This window comes from Aegilops tauschii, chromosome 4 (assembly GCF_002575655.3).
Source record: "Aegilops tauschii subsp. strangulata cultivar AL8/78 chromosome 4, Aet v6.0, whole genome shotgun sequence".
Taxonomy (NCBI): domain Eukaryota; kingdom Viridiplantae; phylum Streptophyta; class Magnoliopsida; order Poales; family Poaceae; genus Aegilops; species Aegilops tauschii.
Window position 1 is genome coordinate 496,442,074 of NC_053038.3, and position 20,569 is coordinate 496,462,642.

Here is a 20,569-nt window from a genome sequence, read left to right on the forward strand (position 1 = left end):
ATATCTTCAAAGTACTTTAAATCTGGCTCGACATTTCAGTATTAAAAATAGTTTGGAACCCACAGAAATATGCGAAATTGGCCCTAGCCAACCAAAAAAACGGACTGCAATAAATTGCATAAGAAGTCGCAATGAGCTATATATAAATTATTAAAAAAAGAGGGAATGGTCTGACTTATGGGCCTATAAAGTTGACGCGTATGCAAGATTTTATTAGTTATTATATACGTCAACAAACGTTTCTAGCAGACGTAACCGTTGGATGTCAATCCAACGGCCGTCGTGTTTCTTCAATCTCTGATTTTCTTGCTACAGCCGCCAAATCCAGCGCCGGTGGGACCGCCTGCTCCCGCCTCCCGTGCAGGCCTCACTGCCCCCTACTATTCCCACCGCTGGCCAGGGCATCCCTCTACTCACCCACACCCCCTGTTATTCTGTGGCGACGGTAGCCTCACACCGCAGCCGAACCAGTGAACCCTCGTACTCCTCTCCGCGTGGGCATCCATTGCCGCGTCTTCCCCGGCTCCGCGTCGTCCCCTTCCTAGGCCTCGCCGTCGTCCACCGCCCTGGTGCTCTCGGTGCGGTGTGGTCAATATGGTCAAGGAACGACTTCCATCGGAAGAGTACTGTCGTGGAGAGGCTGACAGCTGGGTCCACGGCAGCCGCAAGGAAGTGCCTCCTTATTACGCGGAAAATAATTATTTCTCCACCTGACAGCAGGGACCCACCGGATGGGCAACTGTATGTCGCAAAAAAATGTTTCCCCCTGACTGCTGGGACCTACCAGCTACATCTTCGCACGTAAGGAAGTGCGTCCGGGCAAAAAAAATGATTCACCCCCCTGACTGCTGGGACCCACCAGCTACATCTTCGCACGCAAGGAAGTGCCTGACAGTCGGGACCCACCTGGTCGAAGCGTACGTAGCGTTGTCATTCTGGTCGCGAACGTGTACGTACATACTGGCCGATGTAGAGGCACGCATGTGTCGTAGTAGAGGCGCGCACGTAGCATGTACACGTACGTACAGCGGCCAGTGTGCAAGAAAGAAAATACGGCCAGGTACGTACATACGGGCAGGGTCTCGAACGCCTACTTGCGCATACGTACGGCCAGGGCTCGTGTACATGGCTGGGTCGGAACGGAGAAACAGCGTCATCGTCGTGTTCATGGGGAGCCAACCGGCTAGGTCGGAACGGAATGCGTCGTCATGTTCATCGGGAGGGCTTGGACGGAACAGCCGATGGAAACGAGGCCTGGCGTACCACAGAACGGAGGAAACGGCCTTGTGTTCGACCAGCCACGTTCGAAACAGGATCCTGTTCATCGGGAGGGGTCTGGCGTACCGCAAAACGGAGGAAACGGACTTCCTATGGTCGAAACGGGGGTCCTGTTGATCGGGAGGGGTGTGGCGTACCGCAAACAGAGGAAACAGACATGTGTTGGAGCGCTACGGTCGAAACGGGGGTCCTGTTCATCGGGAGGGGTGTGGCGTACCGCAAAACGGGACTCCACGGGATACTGTTCATCTCCACCGTCGACCCCCTCCAGCCTCCACGGGCTACTGTTCATCCACCGTCGACCTCCTCCAGCCTCCACCTGCGACTATTCATCCACGGGCTCCTGTTCATCCAGCCTCCATCGCGCGCTACTCCACCGGCTACTGTTCAACCAGCTCTCTCCACGGGCTCCTGTTCGACCACCCCTCCACGGGCTACTGTTCATCCTGCCATCCACCGTCTACTGTTCATCCTGCCCTCCACGGGGTGGTCCTGTTCATCCTGCCCTCCACGGGGTCCTGTTCATCCATCCCCAACCGGCTCGAACGATCGGGGTCCTGTTCATCCACCCCCACCGGGAACTGTTCATCCAAACCCCCCAGCAATGCTCACTGTTCATCCAGAGGCAACACCACGGGGTCATGTTCATCCACCCCCATCGGGAACTGTTCATCCAAACCCCCCAGCAACGCTCACTGTTCATCCAGAGGCAGCATCGATTGGCTTCAGTTAGCAGCAGTAGCGAAGGAATCGCTCGATCGGGTTCAGTTAACAGTCATCGATCGATCGCTCGGTTTCAGTAACGCGTAGCCTGCAGTGCAATCGCTCGGGTTCAGTTAGAGCCCAACGCCTCGCTCGGGTTCAGTTAGAGCCCAACGCCTCGCGCACACGCGCGTACGTACGAGAGAAACGCGCATCGCTCGGCCCCCGACCACCCACCGTAACCGGGGACACCCCGATATTTTCCTCGCCCTTGCTTCTACCACGGTTTTTTCCGTCATGGACGGCCCAAAGAATGTCATGCAGCTGCGTCTCCGGCCCGCCCAGGACGAAAAGCCCATTTCTGTCATGATTTTTTGTCATAGAAGTAGGACCCCACCACATCTATGATGATACCGTATTTTGTCACAATTATCGTCATAGAAGTGTCATAAGTATGACAAAAAAGATTTCTCGTTCGGCCCAAAATGTCACGGATGTGTCTTTTTTTTGTAATGTGTGACTACCGCCTCGCCTCAAGCAAAATGTTTAGTGGTTTGAGTCAGTAGTGGTACATTAGTTTCCTTTGTTTATTCGTTATTTGTTATTTTTTCTTACTTTTATTTATATTTATGAAATGGGAAATATTTTAGTTAAATATTTAAAACGATCATCACGCAATTAAAGAATGTTCATTTAATGTAAAAAAATGTGTTCGCCCGACTTGAAGAAATGTTCGTGCCATTCAAAAAGTTTCTTTACTCATTTCAAAAAAGCTTCCTAATATTTTGAAAAATTATTATACAATGTAAAAATATAGATTGCATAATTTATGAAAAATGTCAATGTGCGATAGAAAATGTTTGCCGTATATTAAAAATGTTCACACATTTCATAAAATGGTCTAAAAATATAGATTGCATAATTTAGAGAAATATTTCATACCATTAGAAAATATTTTGTAACATTTAAGAAAAAATGTTCACACATTTCATAAAAATATTTTTTTCATCTAAAAAATATAGTATACAATGTAAAAATGTTTATGTAATTTTTTAAACCATCAAAAAATTGTCTGTGATACTTAACATAAATTTTAGCAGTTAAAAATGTTTTGTATATTGTAAGTAAATCAAGGAATTTATGAAAAATGTCAATGTGTGATAGAAAATGTTTGCCGTATATTAAAAATATGTTCAATGTGTATTTGACATATTCTCAACATGTATTTCGAGAAAATGTTGAATGTGTACTTATAAATATTCAACGTGTACCTGAAAAATTTTCAAGTTGTATACAGTTTTTTTTTTTGAAGTGTATTTGAAAAAGTCCGCTTATACTTGAAAAATGAAGACAAAAATAGATAACACCACTTGCCTGGTCAGGCAAAACCCATCACCAACTCAGGCTTATATCAGGCGGCACTTTTTCTCAGGCACATTTGTTTTTTGAGGTAATTTTCTCAGGCACATAGTCAGGGTAGGAACCAAACAGGCGTGTAGACTCGCGATATTTTGCTGCCCAGTAACTTTCCTGCACTTGCTCCGGGCCACAACCGGGTTTTTTCGCCTCTGTTGACCACATTGCCTTTCTTTCTTTTCTTCTCGAAAAAATAAACTTAGTTCACATTTCCATGGCTCATCCATCCATCCCGCCACGTTCTCGTCGTCGCCTCAAAAGCTGTCCCCGATCTCACGCGCTAACCCTAAACAAAAGAAAACAAAACCGCCACGCCGACGCCGACAGACGCCCACGTCCGTAGAGGCACGCACATCGCCTCTGTCGTCTCCCTCCTCTCCGGCCGGCTCCCGGCCCATTTATACCGCCTCGCCGGCCATTCTCACAAGTCGTAGCACTCGCACCACATTCGACCAGGCACGCCAACGACGACTTTGCAATGCCGAGGACGCGGGCGATGTGCTGCCTCATGCCGTCGAAGCCCTCCGGCGATGCGCGCCGCCGCAGCAGCGCGGCGTGCATTTGCTGCATCGGCCCCCACCACCGCCCGTCCGGGGGCGGCGCCCTCGCCCCCGTCGACGCGGACAACAGCAGCGTGCGGACGCCGCTCACCAGCTGCTGCGGCGCCGGGGACGCCGTCCGCACGCCGCGCACCCCCAAGACGCCCTCCGCCAGGCGCCTCTGCGGCGTCCGCTCCCGCACCCCGCGCCGCGCGCAGCAGGTCCGCCGCTTCACTCCGGCACCAGCGCCGGCGCCCGCGGCACCTGCTGCTCCAGCGCGAGCGGCGGCGCCGGCTGCTCCCGCGAGGACTCCTGTGGCAGCTGCTGCATCGGCTGGAGCGGCGCTGGCTGTTCCTCCGGTGAAGACTCCCGTATCAGCTGCTGCGTCAGCTGGAGTGCCGCTGGTTGCTCCTCCTCCTGCGAGGACTCCCGTGGCAGCTGCTCCGTCGGCTGGAGCGGCGCTGGTTGCTCCTCCTCCTGCGAGGACTCCCGTGGCAGCTGCTGCTGCTTCGGCTGGAGCGGCGCTGGCTCCTCCTCCTGCGAGGACGCCGCGAACGCCTTCGACGCCGATCGGGCGGACCCAGCGCGTGTGCTGCGTGACCACCGCGGCGCCAGCGCAGGCCGGCAACGCGAAGTCCAAGTCGGGCACCGCGCGGCGCCGCTGGCTCAGCTCCGCCAGCAAGGCGGTGGCGCAGACGCGCGGCGCGGTCTCCGGCAACGTTCGCGACAGCGGCACCAACCCGCGTGCCAACGGCCACGTCGCCAAGGCGGTCCACAGGGCGGCGCCGCTCGCGCAGGCCGTGGAGCCGCCAGCGCCGGCGAAGGAGGACGAGTCGGTCTGCTCCGACGAGGAGTACGCGATGCTGTGCCGGGAGGGCTTCTCACGGGAGGACGTCGCCGCCGTCACCATCCAGGCCTACTTCCGCGCGCACCTGGTGCGTGCTCACCATGCTGGCCGCCATGCCAGATCGTTACTTCCACGCCTGATTGATTTGCATGTCTAAATCTAAACTGCGTTTTGGTTTTGCAGGCGCGGCGGGCGTTCAAGGCGCTGAGGAGCCTGGTGAGGCTGCAGGCGGTGGCGCGGGGCGCGTACGTGCGGCGGCAGGCGGAGGTGGCGGTGCACTGCATGCAGGCCATGGCGCGGCTGCAGGCGCGCGTGCGCTCCAGGCAGGCGCTCGCCAAGCCCAAGGACAACGACGACAAGCTCCTGCTGCTGCAGAACTGATCGATCAACATGCAGCACAAAATAAATCTGGAAACTGATCTGGGCTTCTCGAGCGAGGCAAGTTTAAATTGGTTCGCATGATGAGTTGTTCAAACCTGCCTGGGTTTGTACATCTGCGATTGTTTTCAATTTCATGGTCTCCTTATTTATGTCGTTTTTGGGGAGTGTCTTCACCACTGGAATATGTAACTCCTGCATTTTCAAACATACCGTGGGTGTTTTCAGTTTTGCCAATACTCGGTCAGTCCGAAATTATCGGTCGCCTCTACCCTTGCAACGCAGACCCTCATAAACGTGTACATATATTCACCCTTATGAACACATGAACGGACACCCTACTCTATTTACATCTTCGAAAAACTAAACCGGCACATCATTTTAAGATTGACAAAGTGACCACAGGCTCTTCCGTAGTCAACGGGAATGTCTCCTCTCACGGAACGCACATCGCCTGAAGGCCTAAAATAAATTCATGAAAATGCAATCACCAATGTCTAAGTTTAGGACTTGAACCCCCGTGGATTGATTCCACCACAAGAAAACTAACCATCTGAACTACTTCAGTTCGCTCCACTTGGTGATGTTGACCATGGCAAACTTACTAAAACGGTGTTTTATCAGTATAGAAGCGTACTCGGCATTCATTTGGTAGAAACTTAATCTTGTAAGTCTATATTGATGTTTGATTAGTATAGAAGCATACTCAGCATTCATTTGGTAACCTTTAATGAGGCAAGCATACTTCGAATGGCCGCCAGAAAAGATGATAGACATTTAATTATAAGTCCATATTGATGTTTTTTTTAGGATCAGTCCATATTGATGTTTGATCGGTGGTTTGTTGGACTAACAACCAAAAAAAACTCTCCCACGAGGCTCATAAAACAAAGGGAGTGAACGTCACTTTAAAACCAAGGGAGTGAATGTCACCTTGACTCTGCTTTTGCGGAAACATATAATACAAGCAAGTTTGGACTCACAACTCTTAGATGTACTAGTAGGTACGGTTCATCAATTTCCCACATTCAAAATAGTAATAATCCTTACAACCTTCCCATCACATGAGTACGGTTAGTCGACTCACAAAAAAAGGCATGTCAATCCTCAATATGTATTTCAAAGAGAGAAATTATTATTTATATTTTTGCTTACTAAATTGGAAAAAACATAAGTAAGGATACACGCATTGAAACAATACACCACGACTTTCATGGTAGCACATAACCAACTAAGGACGGTGTTTGGACCTTAATACTAAATGAAGTAAATAACATATACATGGAACAAATGGACTTGTTATGCTATTCCCTTTTTTTACTTCTTCAGCCAAAACGTCATCTCCTTTGTGAACTTCTCCATTGCTGGTTTTGGTAGTAGGATTGATACCACGGTTGAGTCTTCACCATCTTTATTCTTACACTTGGTATGATAGCTTATCAGCTTTGAAGTGAAATCTCCAGCATGCGGTGTGCCAGCGGCAACCAACTCGGCTTTCCCAAATTGCAGTGCATTGCCTCCAACCCACTTTGTGTCACTAACCTCATATGTTCTATCCATACCAAAAGGTGACCGCTCTCGCCATAATGCCATCAAATCCACCATTGACTTCATGCGATCCTTTGTGGTGTCCAACTTGACTTGACGCATGAGCTCAAGTATATGTCCAAGCGGCTTTGCAGCCAACTCCTCGACAGTGACCTCGACCATAGGAGAGAAATGTGCATTTCCATAGTAACCACGTGGGACGGCGCTTTCACCATTAATGCTTCTCCCACGTGTGTTTAATGTAAACATGACACGGACTTTTTGAGTAGATTCATAGCCCAGTGCCAATGTGCGGCACCGCCACATGACAGCCGTAATCAACTCAAATGTTGTAGTAGATTTAGAGAGGTGTTCTGGGACGTGGCTTCTCAACATTTCTATCTCATTTGGCCCAAAGAATAAATATTGCACTTCCATGCATTCTGGCGGAGTTGATAGCATCACGTCGTCTCCTGTGCACTCTAACCCATGAAGAAATGGCTTATATGCCGGGTAAACATGTGCAATTGATGGTGGCATGCGTGCTGTGAAGATATCTCTTTTCCACACAGGCAAAGTTGTTGGGATAAGTTCACCACATCCAAAATCGGCTATAGTTTTGATAAATTGAAGAATACCAAAACCATCAGCAATGCAATGACACATGTGAAGCCCAATAACAAATCCTCCACATTTTAGTTGTGTCACCTGCACAACAAACATGTGCTTAGCAAAAATACATGGAATTCAAACAAGCAATGAAAATAATTAATATGACCACGTATGCATGGCTATGCGTCATTCACCCTCCCTTTCTATATTGATACACTTTTTACGGTAATCATATTAATACACTTTTTCTCAGTTGTATTTGATGGCATCGTATTCAAGCATCAACACAAACTTAATAAAACTAGTGATAAGTAATAATACAACAAGAATGAATGTTTGTAGTACGTTAAATAATTTTCGATTTTAATTCACTTTATTATGAAAGAAAACATCGAACCGACAAATGGAATTTGGTAAAATTTGATGGACAAAACTTTACTGATATAACAACTCTTTTTTCGCCAAGAAAGTTGGACGCTAACAATTTCATTATGTGATGCAACCCTCTTTTCTACTTTCATTTTTTATTTTTGCTAGAATATTGATATTAACCCCGCAAAAAATAGAAGAATTTCGATATTGATAAGGTGCTCATACCATCATTCATGGTAATAAATACACTATATGTATATATGTAGAAATTCAACATACTACCACCCATAATAAGCCACATAACGAAATAGAACTAACTAAGAAACACTATATTACCCCGCAAAAAAAACACTATATTACCTGCAGGAAGAGCAAAGGCTTGCCAAGTACATCCCTGGTGTCGCCGCAGTCTCCGAGGAACTCCTCAACGCACGGGTACGGCGGCACCAGCGGCTGGCCGAGGTCCTGGAGCCGCACGTCGGCGGAGGCCTCCACGAAGGCCACCCCCTCCCCCGTGCAGTCCACCGCCAGCCTGTTCCCGCCGGGGAGCTTCCGCAGGCGGCCGGCCATTGGGTAGTAGTACACGAGCGCCGCGGCCACGGCCGCCTTGATGCCCCTGGCCACCTTGCCCGGCCTGGGCGCCTCGCCCGGCGGGGCCCGGAAGAAGCCGACGATGGACTCGTAGAACCGCAGCGTCCACTGGTCGTCGAGGTCGGAGAGCGCCTTGGTTTCCGTTGGCGTCGGCCTCGCCGGGCGCACCAGCTCCGGCTCGCCCCGGCGCGCCGTGAATGTCACCATGGTGGTAGGAGGTTCGATCGTGTGTGCTTGTGCGTGTGAGAGTGGTGTGGGCTGTGGAGGCGGTGGGATCGATGGCTTGCTTGCTTGCTCGTTGTGGTGGTTTGCGGTGAGCTGTGTACGTAGGTTCATATATAGGCGTGGCGATGGCGACTGGTTCAAGGATGGCATGCATGCACGTATGCATGGATGGTGACGGACGGAGGAGCTGGTCAGTGCCGTAACTCTTTGAACGGGCTAGGGCTAGTACGTACTGCGTCGTCAGTTCAACTTTGATCTGCGCCTCTGGACTGGAGAATCAACACACTCGTGCCGGCGCGGCGAGACCTGCACTGCGTACTGGAGTGGAGTAGTAGTAGTCGACAAGACAAACCGTCAACTTTGATCCGTTCGCTGTGTCACTGTGTGTCCCCTAGCAGTAGCAGCTCGTCGCACCAGGCGCGCGGTCTCCCTTGGCTGTCTCTCTCTTGCCGTGGGTGACGGGTGGCGGGTGACGACGGCACGAGCGAACCAGCTGGCCATAGCCCGGCGCTAGGCAGGGTTTCGGGCCGCACCTTGCAAACGGCTTGACTTGAAAACGTAAGCCGAGGCTTGCCTCAGCCACCGAACAAAACTACTAGTAGTATTTTGTAGTTTGCCCAAAAAAACTTATTTTGTAGTGAAATTATTAAATACTCCCTCCATTCCAAAATAGATGACCCAACTTTGAACTAACTTTAGTACAAAGTTGGGTCATCTATTTTGAAACGAAGGAAGTATGTATTAAAAATATTGAATAAGTCTTTTTGCGAGGAAAAAATATTATAATGTCTTAAATAAGTTGATTTCAAGATATAAATGTACGACATTTTTCTTCTGCAAAAAATGTCAAAATCATTTATTTCGTGTTTGAGACTAAGCTTCGGATGGAAAAGTGATGCCCGATCACAAGAGTTGGGTCATCTCGTGGAAAGTGGAAATTCAAGCACATGACCTCACGTGCATGCAGCGGCGGCGCCAGGAATTAGGCAAGCCCCAGGCCGACCCAGGCAGCCTTCGTTCATTGTAGCTTACTGTAGCATTATACGTACAATACTCGCTACTGTCAATGAAGCAAACAAGCATCACGCCCCAGGCAGCCGCCATGGCACGGCAAGTTAAGGGTTTTGTCGAGTACTGCTACTCCAGTATGCAGGACTCGCCGCCCCGGCACGAGAGGTGCAGACCAAAGTGGAACTGCACAAGCAAATAAACTGCATTGTACTCCCTTCATTCCAAAGTAGTGTTTCATTTATTTCCGTGCTTCAACTTTAACCATAAATTTAACTAATGAGACCGACTGCGGTGGGAGCAAAAATTATACCAGTGAATTCGTATTCAAAATAAGTTTTCAATTATATAATTTTTTTCTCCCGCCGCAGTCGGTCTCGTTGATTAAATTTATGGTCAAAGTTAGACATCAGAAAGCACGGGCGCACTATATTTTGGAATTGAGGGAGTACAATACCCATCCAACATGTAGAAGGTGAAATCACGTTTCTCGGTCTTGTGAGTTGTCCTAAGGCTTGTGCTCTTCGTTTGGCGTTGAGAGATATTGAAATATCCCTGATGAAGAGTTTTTCAAGTTCTAAAGACCGGACTGGTTATTGGTTTTGTTGGATCATTTGAGCTTGCAGCGAAGAGAGAAAATCTTGTTTCTCTCCTGACGAGCCTGGCATTTTAGAAATGACTTAATTTTTTTTTTTGGGAAGGGGGAGGAATCCATTACTTGCTCTGTAAATTTTGTGGACAACTATTGGTCCTCATTCACGTCCTGTCACAATACTATGCAGTTCGAGTCTACTAACAAAGGTAAGGAAAGGGTGGGAGGTGTTATGGCAGATTATGACACCACAAAAGACCATGTTTTGTGGACACCCCCCCCCCCCCCCCTCTATTATATCAAGATCAATGTTGACACCAGTTTTGTTGAGAGTAGGAACTCGACTGGTGAAGTCATCATTTCTTCGTGAGATTTTATTGGGTAGTGTACCAGCGTGAATGAAGTGGACCTCCCTGCTTGCCTCGAAGGGCTTCATATCAATATTATCCTTCACCAATCAATTCTTATGGAGACTGACTGTGCTTCTGTACGTTCTTTCCTCGTAAATGGGAAGCTTGACAGGTCTCCTTCGTTGATATGAAGAAAGTGGCTTTGAGTATATCCAGAATCTTCAAATTTCCAAAATTAATTGGTGAGCCAATGAGGTGGCACATAAGGTTGCGAAGTTTAGCTTTGATAGTAGGCCCGATGGGATTCTTCTTAATAGTTTTCTGCTATGCGTGGCTAATACTATAAAGAATTATTGTAATAACCTTGGGGGGGGGGGGGGGGGGGGGTAGAGAAAATACCCATCCAACCTGTCAGATACTCTAATGTTCTGGTGTCGAGTATGTGTTGACATTAGAAGGTGAATAGTGACACGTCAGTCATGTGGGCTCGGCTACACAAAAGTCATTCCCTTTTCCCATCCACTATGTCGTGTGCAAAACAACTATACCGACAGAAAATATAGTGGTTTTATTTGCTTGTGCAATATTAATTTGTCGATATCTTTTGAATAAAAACTTCATTTAATTATTATTTTTTAAAATTGAGTTCAAGATGACGAGATCTATAAAAACAATATTAATTTTGAATATATTTTAAACATGTCTAAATTTCATGAAACATATTTCACACATTGCTAAAAAACTAATTTCACTAGTTTATTTCACTCATTTAAAAATAAACAGATGTTGCTCCTTTCAAAAATCTGATTTTACTCAGTTCAAAATGATAATTTCACTCATTTCAAATAACAGATATCACTGATTTCAAAATACCGATTTTACACAATTCAAAATTGTATTACACTCATTTTAAAATACCGATTTCACTCAATTAAAAAATCACTCATTTTTAAACAATGGTTTCACTGATTTTAGAAAACTGATTTCATCATTTCAAAAACATTTTACACTCATTTCAAAACAATGTTTTAAATCCAAAAAATATTTTCGCTCATTAAAAAGAACTTATTCAACCATTTTAAAAATAATTTCACTCATTAAAAAAACTAATTTCAAACACTAAAAATAGATTGAGTGAAAAATGGAATGAAACGTTCAAATTTTAACGTGTTTGAAAAGCATTTAAGATTGATCTTGTTCTGGAGGTCTTGGTGCAGGAGTTCAAATGTGCAGGAAGTTTTAAAAACATAATTTTGGTTTTGAAGATATGAATCATCTAAAATGTAAGAAATAAATTAAATTGATAGATTTTGAGAGGGGAGAGGAGATGTAACGTGAGAGGAGCTTTGTTATATCTAAGTGGGTATAACTCACCGAATGGGTCGTGGCCTGCCCAGATATTTTTTCGGCCATAGAACACAAGCCCGTTAAATATTTCTGTCTGCTAGCCCACCTAGCTATTTGTGGCGGAGTACAGCAAGGCCGAATGGGTCGTAGCTCGCCCAGATCATGAGATTTTATCTAATGTATACCTATTTTGGGCCGCCCAGGTTATTCTCTAATGTATAACCTATTTTGGGCCATAGAATACAAGCCTAGTACTTATTTCTGTACGCCGGTCGGCCCAGCTATTTGAGTTCCGCCACTCGAGCAGAGATGGTGGTGAACTGTTCACTAGAGGGCTGTGGCGCCACGATCAACCGAAATCACTAATTGAGGAGTATTCCTTACAAAGATCACTCCCGCCTCGTCGGGTTGTGACAAGTGGCATGCTGCATGTGCGTCATTTGTCGCAACCTGAGAGTTTTCTTTTTTCGTAGATCCGTTTGTTCAAAACGTTTTATCTATAAAACCACGCGTCCAAATCTTGAACCGTTTTCGTCGTTGGATTCCTCGGGCCGAGATCTTCAAAACTAGATCCCATGTTAATAGGTTTTGACGAACTTTTTTTCACAGAAAATATAGTATGAAAAAACCAAACTAGGAGCATGAAAAAAGCCGTGCCTCTCGCGGAAGAAAAAAAACAGAAAACTTGTTTTTTCCCAAGAGGCACGGTCGCGAAAGTAAAACCGTGCCTCTCTCGGAAGAAACTAAAACAGAAAATACGTTTTTTTTTCGTTTCCGAGAGGCATGGATGTGCCTCTCGCAGAAGCAAAACTGTGCCTCTCGCGAAAGCAAAAAAATGCGTTTTTTCGCTAAATTTTTTTCCAACATCTAAGGAAGACCGGTGGAAAATCAAAAGGTCGAAAAAATGAAAAAAAGTTTAAAAAGCCGAAACGCATGCGAAAAAATAAATAAATAATCCGGAGGGTGGCGCGCTCTCAACCCACCCGCAAGTGATCGTTGCAAGCCTCAGCGCTCGTCAACTAGTTCCTCCCTCAACACGGTCAACCCCTAGTGTATTCATACAGTAAAGCAGCACTACAAATCGATGTCAGGTTTCTAAATATGGCAAATCAAATATTTTTATGGCAAATTACTTATCGCGGGTCTGGCAGTTCCTTTCAGCAAGCATGGTAAATCCTATGTCAAGATTTATCATGCTTGCTGAACGAAATTGACATGGTCGTGACAAATAATTTGCCATAAAAAACATTCGACTTGCTATGCTTACAAATTTGACGTCAATTTTTTTTAGCATTTTTTATAAAAAAAATGTAAGTGAATCCTTTACAAGGACAGTAGATTGGACTTTTTTTACGCACAACGAAATCTTCAATTTCATCAAGAAAGTGGCAAACTTTTTATTACACCAGGAGACGCCATGACGATTAACAACAACGGTAGGAAAAAAAAAACAGAACCGGTGCAAACAAAACACACATACGTGCAGGCAGGCCAGTGGACTTGCACTTGTAAACCCCTGCAGCCACAGAAGAAGTAAATTGCGACGAACTGGATCAGACACAGGAACACAGAACGAGGCATGCATCAGCGCAGTCTCAGGTCCAAGCTCGCACTCGATCGTCGTCGATCAGTACCGCGCGTCGCCCGTCCGGCTCTGCTGGTAGTCGCTGTGCTCGCCGTACTGGCTGCGCTGGTAGTTGCTGCCGCCGTCGCTCGCGTCGGCGTACTGGTCGCGCTGGTAGTTGTGGATGTCGCTGCTGCCGTCGCGCGCCTCGCCGGACCGCGGCTGCTGCTGGTTCTGCGCGGCAGCGGCGCCGGCGCCGGCGCCGTTGGACGTGGGCGGGCGCTGCAGGCTCTTGACGTACGCCCAGGCCTCCCGCTGCGAGACCTTGTCCCACCAGCGGCTGACGTTCTTGCGGCGCTGGAACATGCGGCGGGAGCGCGGGTCGGCGGCGAGGCGGTCGGCGTTGGGCAGGTGCGACAGGTCGGCGATGGTGAACTTGTCGCCGGCCAGGTACTCCGCCTCCTCCAGGCGCTGCTCGTAGATGTCCAGCAGCTTCTCCAGCTCCCTCTGGCTCTTCTCGAACATCTTCCGCATCTCCTCCTCCTTGGCCGCCCCCGCCGCCGTCACGCGCTTCGCCGACGCGTTCACCACGGCCCTAGTGCCATTATTGCCGTTGCCGTTGCCGTCGCCGTCGTCGTTGTTGAGCTTCTGCGGCATGGCGGGCGGCAGGAAGGCGAGGCTGTAGACCATCTGGGCGCTGGGCTCGTCGAAGCTCTGCGCCTCGGTCTGCAGCCACTGCTCGATGGACGCGCGCTCCAGCGCCCCCGTGCCGATCAGGTCCGGGTTGCCCTGCATGGCGTACTTGTGCGAGATGTGCCGCAGGATGCCCCGCGACTCTGCATGCAGCACACATGGGTACCATCGTCAGAAACCATCGTGAACCATGCGTCTACCACCATCGCCGACCGCCGCTTAGAGCTTAGAGGAGCTTACCGGAGAGGGTGAGGCTGCCGTCCTCGAAGGTGAGCGCCTCGCCGAGGGGCTGGAGCTTGAGGTACTGGGGCATGCGCTTGGGGCCGCGGTAGGCGTCGACGCGGATCAGCTGGAACTCCACGTCCTTCTCGAACAGGCACATGAGCACGCGCGCCACCTCCGCCGACATCGGCGACCCGAACACCTTCACGCTCGCCATTGTTATGCACTCGACCGGAGTGTGAAGCGAAAGCTCGGGACTAAATTGGAACGCTGCAAAGGTATGAGCGATGCCTGGTTTGGATTGCTGTGTAGTGTGCTTATATAGTTGCCAAAGCAAGGGAACAAAATGCCTTGCTTGTCGAAGGGTAAATCTAAAGCCTGGAAAAATCAAAGGGGAAAAAGAGGTAAAGAGCAAAGGGTTTAAGGTGGGTGGGCGCCAAAGGGAAAGGGGAGGGTTATCTATGTCACTCACAAGATTGTCTGGTGTTTCAGTGTGTGTGTGGCACTGCCATGGCACGGCAGCATGGATGCATGAGTGTACCCACAAGCAAAATGAGTGTGGGCATTGAGCAAGATCTGGAGATTTATCATAAGAGAGAAAATGTAAAAGCAGAGAAAACAGAGGCCTGTTTTTGTTCAAAGATATCCCGCTTATGTATGAACATTGGAGTGTCAAGTGCAGCCTTTGATCTTTACTATATGTGCTAACCTCTTAACAAGCACTAATAGAGATAATGGAAGTACTATGGGCAGATGGAAATAGCACCGTACCACGTGCATCTATGATCAGAATCTTATGACATGACTGATACAAACCCCGTTAAGCAAGCAAGGGACAAAAGATAAGGACCATTGCCAATATTCATTCAGGGGAAAAGAAACGAAAAAGGACTGCCAATAAAACTTGTAGCGTCTGCCTTATACAAATAAGGTGTTTAAAAAAATAAACCGAATTTTTTTTGAAGCACTGACGCCTATTTCTATAGGAGAGACGCCCAATTAAGCGTCTGCCTTATACAAATAAGCACCGGTGCTTAAGGAAAGCCTGGTTTATTTCTTCAAGCGCCTCTCCTAAGCACCTTGCATTGTACAAGGCCTAACGGATGCACTACCTAGCGGAGTGGCTATACATCCCCATACATTTGAGTTATATTTGTGTCTTTTTTGGGTTTGTTATTTGACAGCATGTGTACGTTGTGGACACTCGGTGGCACAATTTCTTTGGTGCTTTCTCCATAAGCCTCTGGGGCCTGATTGAGAGGCCCCAGACATGGTCTGGTTACTTCAAACCCGGGCCAACCAGACCGGGAGGAGGAGACATCCCTTCTGGCTTGTGTTCGTGGTGTTAGCATGGGCCATGTCGACGTTGTGGACACTCGGTGGCACAATTTCTTTGATGCTTTCTCCGTAAGCCTCTGGGGCCTGATTGAGAGGCCCCAGACATGGTCTGGTTACTTCAAACCCGGGCCAACCAGACCGGGAGGAGGAGACATCCCTTCTGGCTTGTGTTCGTGGTGTTAGCATGGGCCATGTCGACCACACGCAACAAGATGATTATTGAGCGGGTCTTTCATAGGTTGGCCCCTGACTCTACCTTCAAATTCCTCGCATTATTGCACCACTGACACCCGTTATCTAGACAGAGGGGTCGCGACCGGCTTGGCCGCATGATGGACGAGATGACTGATACTGCACGCTGACTTACTCATCACAGAGTTCCTGAGCTCCCGGACACTTGATGGTCGTCTCCCCTTTTTCTTTTGAGGGCTTTTACAGTACCCTGAAATGATCAAGGACCGTCCATTTTCGTCAATCTGATGGTCCTTACGATGTGGTACTCCACAACTAATCTTACGGAGTACAAAACCAAAAGCGCGTGGAGTACCTCGACTTGAAGGGTATTTGGGTCTTTCATTTTTATATTTAATCCTGGATGAAAATGAGTCAACTTGCCTCGACCTAACCTAAACGATTCGTACCGCGCTCGTCCCTCCAGCGCCGGCCTCTCCCTCACCCACGCGACCAACGGCGCCGCGACGACCAACGGAGGCGGCGCCTCCTTCTCCACTCGGGCGCTGACCTCTCCCTCCACCACACGGCCAACAGAGAGGAGCGGGACAGGCGGAGGCGGGGTCCACGACGGCCGTCGTTGGCGAGGCGCACATCTCCTCCTAATCGTCCCCTCCTTCTCCGGTGGGGAGGACACAGGCCGACACCCTCGTAGCTGTACAAGCGGCCTCAGCCAGTGTTTGTCCATGTCTATGGCCTTCGGGGTTCTAATCCGCGGACGTCGTCAATTTCGTAGATCCCCACTCAAAGAAGCTCGTTTCTGAATCAATCTCCCGATGTATATGAACTATCAGGTTTTCTTTTTCTTTTTTTACCAACGAATCTAGAAGAATGAAAATGTCTAGAAATTGAACGTGCCGAGATAATCATTGGGCAGGGGACATTGACAAATGTTTTATGCAAGGAGGACTAGCAAAAAGTCTAAATTACCCCTGTAAATGGACGGTTTGATTCAACCGGTACTCCTATCCTTCCAACGGGAGTACCAGGGTACCGTAAAAGTGCTCTTTCTTTTATGTTTTCTGGGCATGTTTGTGCTGATGCCTCAGCTGACTCTATTATCTTCTTTGCTGCACTTGAACTTATTGTATAGATGTGATATGGTTGCTTTATTTATAAAGCGAAGCAACAACCTGTTTCGAGAGTGTTGTGAACACCACCAACGTTCTCTCTCTCTCTCTCTCTCTCTCTCTCTCTCTCTCTCACACACACACACACACACACAATTGCATCGCCAAACCTTTACTAACGTGAAAATAATCTTTAAAACAAGTTCATTTGTGTTACAAAAAAATCAAATATTTTTCTTTGGGTAGGTTTCAATTTTTTGTTGATGAATGTTCCATTAATTCAGTGAAATTTTCAAGAAAGTAATATCTTTTATTCGTGCGTAATTAGCATGTTATTATGTCACTAAGGATCTTACTCTAGTTATTATGTATAATTAGCATGAAAATCAAAGTCAAAAAACATGAATTTTAAAAGGAGGTATACTTAGCATGTTATTATGTCAAATCAAAGTCAAACAACATGAAAATGTATAATTAGCATGTTATTATGTTACTAAAGATCTTACTCTTGTTTTCCGTGCGTGTGAATTTTGAAAGGAGGTCCATTTGGATTGTAAAATGCATGTGTTTTTAGCTCTTAAACTAAGGCAAAAGAAACAAAAAATCCAATTTTTCTTTGCTACATTCCTTTGAACCAAAGGCTTGAATAATGTCACCGTAGGAAAAAAAACTATTCCTATGTGTTTTCTACACTTTTCCTTTGAACCATAGGAGGCCTTGATCTACTAGTATTCACATATATTCTATTGGAAGAGTTTGCGTGTATTACTTGGTCAGTCATCCAAATAGCGTCCAATTATGGCCACTCACAAGTGTTGCAAAATATTTTTGGTCATTGGTTGGACGGTATTTCAAATAGGGTCAGTACATTATTACAGGTGGAAGTGTGTGGCTTATTATGATCGCTTTGGCTACTTGATTTCTAATAGCATAAACTATTCTTCTTTGCAAGTTATTTTCAGTTGTACGGACTCGCTTTATATGTGGTATACGCTACACCGAACAAAGTAACAACCGCTATTCAAGGCGGTGTGTATGCGATGGGAGTGGGTGATAAGGGAGGTTATTACCCAACATGGCAGACAACATAATCTCCGATCGGTCTACCGCCTTCTTCGACATAGGTCTATGTCGGTCCTATATGACTCTATTGTTGCCGATATGTCGGTTTTTTTGTCAGACATTTAGTGTTTGGTTGTGAGCATGTTAGTTATGCAGAGGTCGGGGTTACTCATCATACTTTGTATCCGCTTGATACTATATTTAAATTTAATAAAAGAGTCCTTTATTGAAAAAAAAAACAGGTAAAAATGTTTCTATATGCGCAATTTGAGATTTCTTGCGCTCATTGGGTCAATGTCATCATGCAACATCAAAATATGTCATCTGCGTATTAGAACATGCATATTAATGCCTCCATCTACAAAGTAGGCTCCTGCAAAATCAAGTCACATGTAGATGTAGGACAAACGAGCAATAAGGCTCGATTGGGAACAATTTATTTGTTGAACTGAAAGCAACTGAGCATTACAACCCCTTGGAAGGACAATGGTGTTGCAATAATGGAAGAAATTACGAGAGACACCGCGCGCTTTAGGGCTTCACATTATTTTAGCCAACACGACAACGAACGAACGAACGTAGACGAGAGGGACCTTGACGACGGAGACATCACGGTATGAAGCCCGATGGAAGATTCATGCATGCATGTTGCCGATCGACGACAGACGACGATCAAGCTCGCCGTCGCCGATCACTCGAAGGTGCCGGGGTGCTCGTGCTGCATCTTGACCACCTGCTGCCACGAGGGGCGGCTGGAGATGGCGTCGTACCACCTGGCCACGTGCCTCTTGGAGGTGAAGAGCTTCCTGCCCCGCTGGGAGCCGGCGATGTAGTGGGAGGCCGGCAGGTGGGAGAGGTCGGCGAGCGTGAACTCGTCGCCGGCGAGGTACTGGTTCTTGGCGAGGATCTCGTCGTAGACGCCGAGCATCTGCTGCAGCTTCCGCTCGTTCTCCGCGATGCGGGCCTCGTCGGGGAGCATGTTGAGCTGCGGCGCGAAGGCCAGGTGGAAGACGAGCTCCGAGCTCGGGGCGTCGAAGCTCTGGGCCTCCGCCTGGAGCCACTGCTCGATGGACGCGCGCTCCAGCGACCCCGTGCCGTAGATCCCGCGGTTGCCGTCCTCCGGGAACTGGGTGCACAGGTACCGGCATATCGCCCTTGAATCTGCATGCCACGAGAAGAGAAGAGAAGAACCACATTGTGTAATTAAATTCCCCAATCAAGTGGTCGGTGTGCTGTTTTGTTCAGAATTAACTCTGCTTCTTACCAACAAGGGTCTTGTCACCATGCTTGAAGGTCACCTGCCCGGTAGGATCCTGCAGACCGAGACAGGCGATCCACAACGGTGAGAGTGAGATTATACATGATCAAACCCAAATTAGCTGATTAAGAAAGTGCACCACGGATTGCAATGGCAGGGATGATATATACGCACCCTTAGCTTGATGAACTCGGGCAGCTTGTGCTCCCTCTTGAAGGTGTCGATGCGGACGAGCTCGAACTCGAGGTTCTTCTCGAAGAGGCAGGTGAGCACCCGGGCCACGTCAGTCGACGCCGGCTGCCCGAACACCTGCAGACCGGCCGCCATTGCTTCAAATTTCTTGGTGAGAGGTCTCTAGCTTCGACCGATCTGCAGGCCGGTGATCAGTGAGTGAGTGAGTGAAGCGACTGGCTGCTGATGGAGACCATAGGATCCATGGCCAGGCGTTTTATAGCTAGCGATGAGACAGCAAATATGCTTGCCTTGCCGCAGAGGATTACCGGCGAAAGCGAAAGCTGCCAAAGGTAAGTAAAGAGGAGAGCCCATACGCCCGGCCGGATCCTTTTGGAGGTGCCATGCATCTTGTCTCCAGCAAGGAACAAAACAACCATGGATCTCCTCCATGTTGTCTCCGGCAAGGGCGATCGGCCATCGAACCTTTAGCAGATGTGGTATGTGACCAGCACGAAAGATATGCTCATCAGATCGGATTACTAGATTAGATAAATGGCAAAGCATTGGGGCTACATGGTAGATCCTTGTACGGGCACGAGTGCCTGCCAAGCAAGGGATCAGGGCTTGCAGTTGCAAATTGGCCGCGGAAGATGCGTCGCCGGACAAGCCAAGGCTTTTTGGTCGATCCAAACCAGGCAGCGTGTTCACTAAGGTGCGTGCGTTCGGTTAGAAATTATACAAGGACGTCGCGCTGATTCGATCTGCCGTGGCGCCCGCCTTTGCGTGTCAGGTGGCTCAACAGTAGATTTATGTCCCAACCCAAGAATACATACGAGTGAACAGGAGCTAAGTTTGAGCTTTCATACTTAATTCTTGTAATATTTTTTTTCGATTTTGCTAACCTCGGGTGCTTGAATTTTTTTTCCTCGTGTCGGACAATTTCTGCTTTGCACGGGGCTGAAGGTGGGGGCAACGTGAGGAGCGGCAGCTACAACCGTTGATGAGGCGCAAACTAGCGAGATGCTAATTCGCACGTGTAGATGGCCCGATCTTTCACAACGATGCTTGATTAACAGTCCGTCCCCCTGTTCCTCCTCGCAACCTCAAAGAATAATTTTCACCCACGTACAAAAATACATGAACAAAAATAATGATCCCCTTGGATCAGCACGT

General features: G+C 47.9%; 4 protein-coding genes across 4 annotated transcripts; 1 reads left to right on the top strand and 3 right to left on the bottom strand.

Annotated features, from left to right (window-relative positions):
* Nucleotides 1-3,073: 3,073 nt before the first annotated feature.
* Nucleotides 3,074-5,517, top strand: LOC109741563 (uncharacterized). Its single transcript, XM_020300648.4, has 2 exons — nucleotides 3,074-4,870; nucleotides 4,966-5,517. Exons 1-2 carry the CDS (start codon nucleotides 3,875-3,877, stop codon nucleotides 5,161-5,163), a joined length of 1,194 nt encoding a protein of 397 aa, XP_020156237.1. The 5' UTR covers nucleotides 3,074-3,874; the 3' UTR covers nucleotides 5,164-5,517.
* Nucleotides 5,518-6,181: 664 nt separating this feature from the next.
* On the bottom strand, nucleotides 6,182-8,547 carry LOC109741568 (acyl transferase 1-like). Its single transcript, XM_020300654.3, has 2 exons — nucleotides 8,032-8,547; nucleotides 6,182-7,395 (listed from the first exon to the last, which is right to left on the bottom strand). The coding sequence occupies exons 1-2, from the start codon at nucleotides 8,467-8,469 to the stop codon at nucleotides 6,478-6,480; spliced, it is 1,356 nt and encodes a 451-aa protein (XP_020156243.1). The 5' UTR covers nucleotides 8,470-8,547; the 3' UTR covers nucleotides 6,182-6,477.
* A 4,609-nt stretch (nucleotides 8,548-13,156) lies between these two features.
* Nucleotides 13,157-14,572, bottom strand: LOC109741562 (glutathione S-transferase F10). The gene is made up of 2 exons (XM_020300647.4): nucleotides 14,282-14,572; nucleotides 13,157-14,184 (listed from the first exon to the last, which is right to left on the bottom strand). The coding sequence occupies exons 1-2, from the start codon at nucleotides 14,478-14,480 to the stop codon at nucleotides 13,412-13,414; spliced, it is 972 nt and encodes a 323-aa protein (XP_020156236.1). The 5' UTR covers nucleotides 14,481-14,572; the 3' UTR covers nucleotides 13,157-13,411.
* Nucleotides 14,573-18,363: 3,791 nt separating this feature from the next.
* LOC109741555 (glutathione S-transferase F8, chloroplastic) lies at nucleotides 18,364-19,654 on the bottom strand. Its single transcript, XM_020300640.2, has 3 exons — nucleotides 19,397-19,654; nucleotides 19,229-19,277; nucleotides 18,364-19,125 (listed from the first exon to the last, which is right to left on the bottom strand). Exons 1-3 carry the CDS (start codon nucleotides 19,547-19,549, stop codon nucleotides 18,656-18,658), a joined length of 672 nt encoding a protein of 223 aa, XP_020156229.1. The 5' UTR covers nucleotides 19,550-19,654; the 3' UTR covers nucleotides 18,364-18,655.
* Between the last annotated feature and the right edge of the window lie 915 nt (nucleotides 19,655-20,569).